Source organism: Hydractinia symbiolongicarpus, chromosome 2 (genome assembly GCF_029227915.1).
Source record: "Hydractinia symbiolongicarpus strain clone_291-10 chromosome 2, HSymV2.1, whole genome shotgun sequence".
Classification (NCBI taxonomy): Eukaryota; Metazoa; Cnidaria; class Hydrozoa; order Anthoathecata; family Hydractiniidae; genus Hydractinia; species Hydractinia symbiolongicarpus.
This window is the reverse complement of record NC_079876.1, coordinates 12,791,936-12,800,460: the sequence shown is the minus strand read 5'-3', so window position 1 is coordinate 12,800,460 and position 8,525 is coordinate 12,791,936. Positions and strand designations below refer to the sequence as shown.

The 8,525-nt window shown below is 43.1% G+C and overlaps 1 protein-coding gene across 1 annotated transcript in view; it reads left to right on the top strand.

Moving 5' to 3' along the window:
• LOC130629493 (uncharacterized) overlaps positions 1-7,684 on the top strand; it is a 73,618-nt gene extending 65,934 nt beyond the window's left edge. The window contains exon 7 of the mRNA XM_057442717.1: positions 7,624-7,684. Within this exon, the coding sequence (XP_057298700.1) occupies positions 7,624-7,638 (15 nt within the window). The 3' untranslated portion in view covers positions 7,639-7,684. The remainder of the gene's footprint in view (positions 1-7,623) is intronic.
• The last annotated feature ends 841 nt before the right edge of the window (positions 7,685-8,525 follow it).

Genomic DNA, 8,525 nt, shown 5'->3' with positions numbered 1-8,525 from the left:
GATTGACATCAAAAATCTATACAATAAAGATAAATACACATACTGTGAAACAGTTACACGCTATCGCAAAAACCTGTGGGCTTACGGGCTATTCCAAGCTACGCAAAGCCGACCTTGTTGCTTTATTACAGGCACACCCAAGACCTGTTCCTGCTCCAGAATCAAGGTCACAAGCATTTACACCAAACTCGTCCCCAGCGCCTTTTGTTTCTTTTTTTTTTACTGAACGGCGAGATGTTCAGTAAAAAAAAGAGACAAAATGCGCTGGGGACGAGTTTGGCATTTACACCAGAGGTCCTGGATATATTCGAACGTCAAGAAATGATAAAAACCCGTCCTATTAAGAGCAAGATTGAACCTCGACTCCCCATACCTGAAGTGATCAATGTCTTTGAACGCCAGGAGATGACAAGGACACGTCCAGTAGTCAAGAGTAAGCTGCGAGAGTGGTCTGACTGGCTTGTGAACTATTTACCAGAGGGTATTAGAAAGTCGGTGCAAGGTATATATGCATCAGTAAAAAATCGCATCCTTGCTCTTTATGATAGGGCAAGAAATACTCTGATGGGTGAAGTCGAAGAAGAGGCAAGGGAGGATCATGCTGAAGACGAGCAGCAGCCGAACCAAGACTTCACTCCTCAGGAACATAAGCATGCTCACCATAGAACCTTCCGAAGTTTCCGCATCCCTGGCATAGACGGTACGGATGTCGATGGGTACTTGGGAATGGTGCGATCACACGTAAAAACCCTGGTTGAGAAGCAGGTTAAAGACATGGGGTCTGCTAAGGTGCAGTGCTTCCTCTGGATTTTATGGAAAAAGCTAGTGGAGGGTACTAACGAGTTTATCGAAGTTGATAAGGTCTTCCATAGCAACATGACACCGGTCTTTCAAGGTACCGTCGTAGACGAGGTGCTAGATACGATGTTTGCCCAAGTCAAAACGCATGTGGAGAACCCAGCGCTGCCGAAAAGTGGCTTCACGATCGGTCGAATCATGCATCTCGACGTGGACTTCCATAAGCTACGACTAACAAGGGGTTCCTCATATATCAAAGCACCCAAGTGGATAGCCACCCAAAAAGGCCATCACTAACCCCGCGAACAAGGACCAGGAGTGTTTCAAGTCGAGCATGATAGCTGCTCTGCATCATGAGGATATAACTAGCGATCCACAGAAAATCAGCAAGCTGAGACCATATGCGGAGCGCTATAACTGGCAGGGCATCGAGTTTCCCACAAGCATCAAGGATATCACCAAATTCGAGAAGAACAACACAGACATCGCGGTGAACGTCTTGTACGTGACGGGGAAGACTTTTAATATCCTGCGTCGATCTACACACAACGGACGCGAGAAACAGCTTAATCTGCTACTCCTCACGGACGATAAAAAGAGTCATTATATAACCATCAAAAATCTCTCACGGCTCCTGGGTAGCGAGACATCAAAGAATTATGCAAAGATGCACTTCTGTATGAACTGCTTGCAATCCTTTCCAACAATCGAATCGAGAGACAAGCACTATACCTACTGCAGGGATAACGAAGCGGTCAAGATCACGATGACAAGCGACAAGCGAAAAGTGGTTCTACTACAAGGATGGTCAGCAACAGTACCCTTCGCCATCTATGCGGATTTCGAATCCCTGCTCGTTCCAATGACGGAAGATAAGAGGGAGACCAAGACGAAAAAGCTGAACAAGCACGTACCATGTGGTTGGTGTACATATAGTACCTTCGCCTATGGTGATATATCATATCCCTTGCAGAGATACCGTGGTAAGGACTGTGTGAAGATGTTCGTTCAACACTTGGAGGATGAGGTAAAGCGGCTCTACGCTACCTTCCCACAGCATGACATGCTGCCCCTAACGGAGGTGTTACAAAGAGAGCACGAAGCGGCAAAGACATGTCACATCTGGATGAAATCATTTAACGATGATTCAAAGAACCGCAAAGTTCGAGACCACTGTCACTACACAGGTCTATACAGAGGTGCCGCGCACAACACCTGCAATCTCAAGTGCAAGATACCCGGCCACGTACCCGTGATCTTCCACAATCTTTGAGGGTACGACGCCCACTTGTTCATTCGAGAACTGGGGAGAAGTATGATACCCAGGACATTAGTTTCATCGCTGAATACACCGAAAAATGTATCTCCTTCAACGTAAAAATCACCGTACCCATTGCAGGCATGGGGTACGGTGATGGCGAAACGCACAAGAAGATCGAGATCAGGTTCATAGACAGCTGTGGATTCATGGCATCAAGCTTGGAGAAATTGGCAAGAAACCTCGATGATGAACAGTGCAAAATTCTCCGTTGGTATTTCGTCAAGGATGACATCTTTAAACTCATGCGCAGAAGAGGTGTATACCCATGTATGATGTATGAGCCATCCATGTATGAGTACATGGATGGCTGGCGACGATTCAAAGAGACTGAGCTACCTCCCAAGGAGGCCTTCTAGTTGAACATGAAGGGGGTCAGCGACGAAGACTACGAACACGCTCAAAAAGTCTGGAATGTCATCAATCCAAAGGGTGCTGAGGTCAACATGGGTGACTACCATGATATTTATATCGTCGCAGACGTCCTGCTATTGACTGACATCTTCCAGAGCTTTCGAAGTGTATGCCAGGAGAACCACAAGCTCGATCCTGCCCATTTCTACAGCACACCCGGCTTAGCATGGAAAGCAGCACTCAAGTACACAGAAATCAAGCTGGAGCTCCCTACGGATCCCGATATGCTTCTGATGTTTGAAAAAGGTATTCGAGGTGGTATAACTCAAGCCGTGCACAGGTATGCCAAAGCCAACAACAGGTACATGGGGGATCAATACGATCCAGAGGTTGAGTCGTCATACTTGCAGTACACCGATGCCAACAATTTATATGGCTGGGCCATGCGTTAAAATCTACCCACGCATAGATTCAAATGGCTGTCGAATGTTGAGACATTTACAGAGAAGAGGATCGAGAAGCTCGTCGCTGACAACAAGCATGGATACATCTTGGAAGTTGATATCGATTATCTAAAGAGCCTACATGAAAAGCACAATGAGCTACCTTTCCTACCGGACCGCAAGGTGGTTCACAGGGTCGAGAAACTAATACCAAATCTCGAACACAATCGGAAGTACGTGGTACATATCAGAGCCCTTCATCAAGCTTTAAAGCATGGGCTCGAGCTTAAGATGGTGTATAGAGTCATCCAGTTTAACCAGAAACCATGGCTGAGGGGTTATATCGACCACAACACGGGACTTAGAACGGCCGCCAAAACGAGTTCGAGAAGGACTTCTATAAGGAGAACTTGAGGAACCATCACAACATCCAGTTGGTTACAAACGAAAAGAAGTACACAAAGCTCGTCATGAAGTCTAATTTCAAAGATGGTAACTACTTCAGCAGCCACCTCATGGGTGTGGAAATGTGTAAAACAGAGGTAAAGATGAACAAACCGGTGTATATTGGTCAAGTCATCTTGGACAACTCGAAAATCGTGATGTACAACTTCCACTATGAATATATGCAGCCCAAATACGGTAACAAGTTGCGGATATCAATTCCTTTGTCTCTCACATGATGTAGACATGTTTTGACACGAGTGCCTACAGCAAAGATGACAACAGACTTCTCCCCATCCGCAAAAACAAGAAGGTCGTGGGTCTAATGAAAAACGAGCTAACGGTAAAATCATGACAGAATTCATCACTCTGAGAGCTAAGCTGTATGCATACAAGATTCTCACGATAGAGGGTGACGATCGCAAAGCGAAAGGTGTGAAGAAGTGCGTCACGAAGAAATCCATCAGCTTTGAGGACTATCGGCGCTGTCTGAAGGATGGTATTGACATATACAAAACCTGGGTCTTTATCCAAAACAAGGGGGCATCAAATGTACACGTAGGAAGTGAACAAGCTGGAGCTCAAAAGGGTGTATGACAAACGGATAGTACAACCAGGCCAGATATCAACGCTCGCCATTATCGCTTAGCGACTAAGGAGAGCTTGTATGCTACAAGCTCTCCTTAGTCGCTAGTTTTTTTTTATAGTGCTACTGTACAAAACAACGTAAAAATTGGATGTAAAGCGCTGTTCACACTGTAATCGCTCTTTTACAATAAACAACTTCAAGATCGACAAATGTAACGGACAACGAACAAAAAGATGCATAAGATGCATTGATAGTGATAAAGCGTCAAAGGAACGAAACAAATGCCATCATCAAAAACGATATTGCCGCATATGCGATTTAGCCAGGTGTAAGTATCATCTAATTTTAAACAGGATTCACCGTGCTCTAACCCGTGATACCGAGATAGCCTCCACGGAGTATCTCGGTTGTAATACTGTTACATTTATAGGGCACATCCAGACTCAGTTCACGGAAGGTATGAATTGGGGTGGAATTTCGATCATAAGGTGCCACTTAAATATCGAGAAGATGGTGTTACTCCCAGCAAGGAGGTACAACTTGCGAGGTTGCACTACACCAACACTCCACCGATGTGGATTAGGGATAATCAGTCCAAGGGCAACCGATTCATCACCAAATACTTAGCGCACTTTACCATATGATTTCAAAGGTGTTGTGATGCACCACCTTTACCAGAGGGTCTCAATAAATGCTGGACGTATTGTTGCTGATCGCTATACTCCTCCCATACATCTTGTTACTTGCTTGTTTCTATTGATGCAAAGATGTAATAAAAAGAATGAGTGCATTAGCTGTAATTTTTGATGTTGTTGATACTCCCGCAGAAGCCCTTGAGCAACGTGAAAAACCTATAGACAAGCGCCAGGCTTTGAAAGATGCAATACGTCAAGGTAAACAGCACCTTCTACCCAAGAAATGCACAGAAGGTTTTGTTGACAAAGCATCACCTGAGGTGATCGACAAAATACACACTGACTACATCCAGCGTGAAATCCAGGAAAAAGGCTCAAAACAGCGAAGGCACTGTCAACCCACGCGATAAGCATGTACACCAAGGCTATAAGTAACGTAGTACCTCTCGACAGTCCCGAGCTTTACGCCAAGATCTGGAAGAGGACCTTATCATCAGGGACAGTATGGCTGACTTGGGGATCCTTGTGTATTCAGCTTTTGGAAAGCTCCTAGCACCTCTGCTTATTGCTGCGCATACTGTACACCACTGCCAACTCTCCATGTCCAAGGTAGATGAAGAACGAAATGATAAAGAGCAACAAAACAATGGGCAACAGTCTATCGAAGATACACATGGACAATCGTGAAATAGTTGATAGATGAAACAATGAGGTCCTGTGCAAAAGTAGAGTACGAGCACGGTATGCGGACAGGTGCGCTGTTTACGGAGACTGTTACGCACGCGGTCTAGTGATTTTGACACCAGCGGCTGATCGATTTCCACCACAAGCATGTAGTTTAATGAGGGCTCCACATATGAATAGGATAAAATACGCCGGCAGGGAAGGTTTGAAGGCTAGCTAGAGTGAAGTGATTTTTGTAACTCTCTCGAGTTACAATAAATGAGCGTTATTCAAAAAGAAAAGAGAGTAGATACAGTACCAGTAAAGCACCCCGGGAGAGTCGCACAGGGTCACAAGTTGGCGGCACTGATGAAGAAGAGGAAGGAAGATCCGAAGCAACAAGAGTGTACAGTAAAATCTACGGTCAAAACCTCTTCTGGGGTGAGTTCTGTACAGTGAGGCAGTGTATACATTAGTGGAGGCCTTGTTGCTATACTCGCCTGTGTAGGAGGGGCATATTATATTTTCCGTAAAAAGTCCGCAGCGTCTCCGCAGCCCGCCGAAACACCGGAGCCATCGCCTGGCGAATCCGGAGGGGAACGTGCGCCTCAGCAAAAACCCACAGCCCAGCCCGATACCGACTTTTTTCACATGCAATAATCTATAATATAAACATGAGTTCTAATGTGATCCCCAAAGAGAAAGAAATCATCGACATGCTTTATGAAACTGTCGTCGACCTGGGCTTTACCTTTGCATATGCCATGGTTGGCAAGAGATTCCTCGGGATAACAAGCCCCAGTACCAGGCTAGATACCAGCGACGTTATGAAGATGGTGGCCTACTTCACGACCGGGCGGGAAGTCGTGAGATGGCTGTAAGCAAAGGGTGGATTCCTGCCTCCATCGTGCCAAAACCTAAGTAAGTACCTACAAGGTTTGTGTTTGCCACTCTGGCAAACACAAATAAATGACTCTAGATATTGTAAAAGACCCGCATACCGCAATCTTCACAGGACCTACAAGCTGCGGGAAAACGCAGAGGTTCCTGAATCTCCTTGATAATGAATACAGGTACCATTTCAACAATATAGTTATACTCTGCCCCACTATTCGGTGGAATAAGACCTATCTCGATAGACCAAGTCTGTGGTAAGATGACTACGTGTTCCTTATAGAGCCGGGTGATCAAATCTTTTACTGGATCGAGCAACTATCAAAGCTCCTAGCGGGAGAAGAGACGCTCTTCATCATTGATGACTTGATAAGCGATGAAAGTCAAAAGAAGCAGTTGTTTACGTGGTATCCCCACGAGAGGTCAGATATAAAGCTGGTGGATGAGGAAACCAACATGATCTTGGATTGGGAGAGCATCAAGACTCAGCTCAGGAAGTCGAAACATGCGTGCTTGTATGTGAGATTGGAATACCCTCGGATCTGGAAAATTTTGAAGTGACGCGGACATCAGTTGTACTCGGCGGGTACAACTGAAATTGGAGCATTTTTGCCTTGACTTTAATAAATATGACTTGTATCGAAAAATCACGAGAGGAGTTTGAGGGAGAGATCCGGAAATTGGAGGAAAAAATCGAAAACTTGGAAGCGAGACATGAGGAAATCAATCGGTCGCTGTATAAGATGTGGCAGAGTGATAAAGACAACGACCAGATCGCTCTAATCGTCTGCGTCTCATCGCTGGCTATTGGTATGATCCACTATATGATGCGATATTAATACCCGGCTGTTCCAGCGTTATATGACTAAGTCACATGTTTTTGTTGCTTTTCTTGAGCAACAAAAACACGCCTGATGATGCTGCTTGACCACTTCAGTTGTATGTTAAAAGAAGTCAAATGTCAAAGAAAAAGATGGAAGCCTATGTACAGAGCCAACAATTTAAAAACCTTTACGATATTCGAGTGCCCGCCTGCATAAAGGCAAGGTCTACTACCGGTTATTGTTCACAGTGTTTGGAAAATTTTAGATTTAGAAATGGGCCATACTACGAGGGGTTTGTATATCCAGACGATGACTAACTTCTAGACAGAGTATAATTCGGGTGAAAAGCCGTGGGCAACAATTTCATGTGAGGAGGAAGATGAGGGGCTCGGGGTCTGGAAGACCGGGGTCTGCATATTGTTTCCGCTGAGGTGAACAAGTGGGGCATGCTCTGCTACGAGATCATCAAGGATAGAGGGTTTTATACTTTTGTAAAATCTAGCAAAATTTAGATTGTTGGAACTCATGCTGTTAATTGTAAAGATAAGATAAATTCGATAAAAATTATTGATTGAAAATTTTGAGTTCATGATGGGAATTAAAAAACATTTTGAGCGTAAATTTTCCGATCTTGCGACTAATAAAATATTTATTTTTTTAGGCTAGAAAGAAGTAAATATCTAACGAAAGAATTTGTTTCGGTTGGAAAAACGACAATCCATATACTCCGCAGGTAAGGTACTTCGTAATTTGCATATTTATGAGAGTGGAATTTTTCTGCATTTTTTTGACGTAGGTGTTCTTAAACAAAAATAATTTTATTCAGAATTTGTTTGAGTAATGTGATCTTTTCTTTTTAGACCAGAAAAGAATTCGTTATCACATTTTAATATTTTTTATAATATGATTTATAATTTCTTATTTATAATGTACATAATTTTATATATATGAAAATATTTGTATCAAAAAGTATTGTAAATTTAATATATAGAAAAACCATTTTTGTTTAATTATTTTCGTCATGTTCGATTGTGTCGTGTTCCGTTCCATTTTCATTCACAAAAAGATGCATGGTCAAAGTCACGTGGTTTTACTGCGTTCACTCTGTCTGGTTTTAAACTTTCTCAAATATTTTTTTGCTAAAGTTGTAAAAATTATATGTGCTAAGAATAGTTTTAGGCGCAATTGTAACAAGTATACCGTAAAATGAGGTAATCATACTCGATTATAAGCGCACCAAAGTCTTATCACCGCTGATTAGGGCTGCGCTTATTGTTATTTAAAAAAAAGATGTATTTATTATTTAACTAGAAATTAAAAAAAAGGTTGCGAAGCATTTCGCAAGTTGCAAGCAAAATTAAACTATCCAATACTTTGTCCCTAGCGCTTCTTGTTTCTTTGACGCTAACATCTTCCGAAATACATCAAAATTGAATATCATATAGAAGAACCCTGGGACGAGGTAGGAAAATGAACCCTCTGCAGCATAATTCGTTGCGCAAAAACAGTTTTTTTTTGCGAATAGACTGCGCGAATATTTGATGTGCGTGGGATATTCTTTTC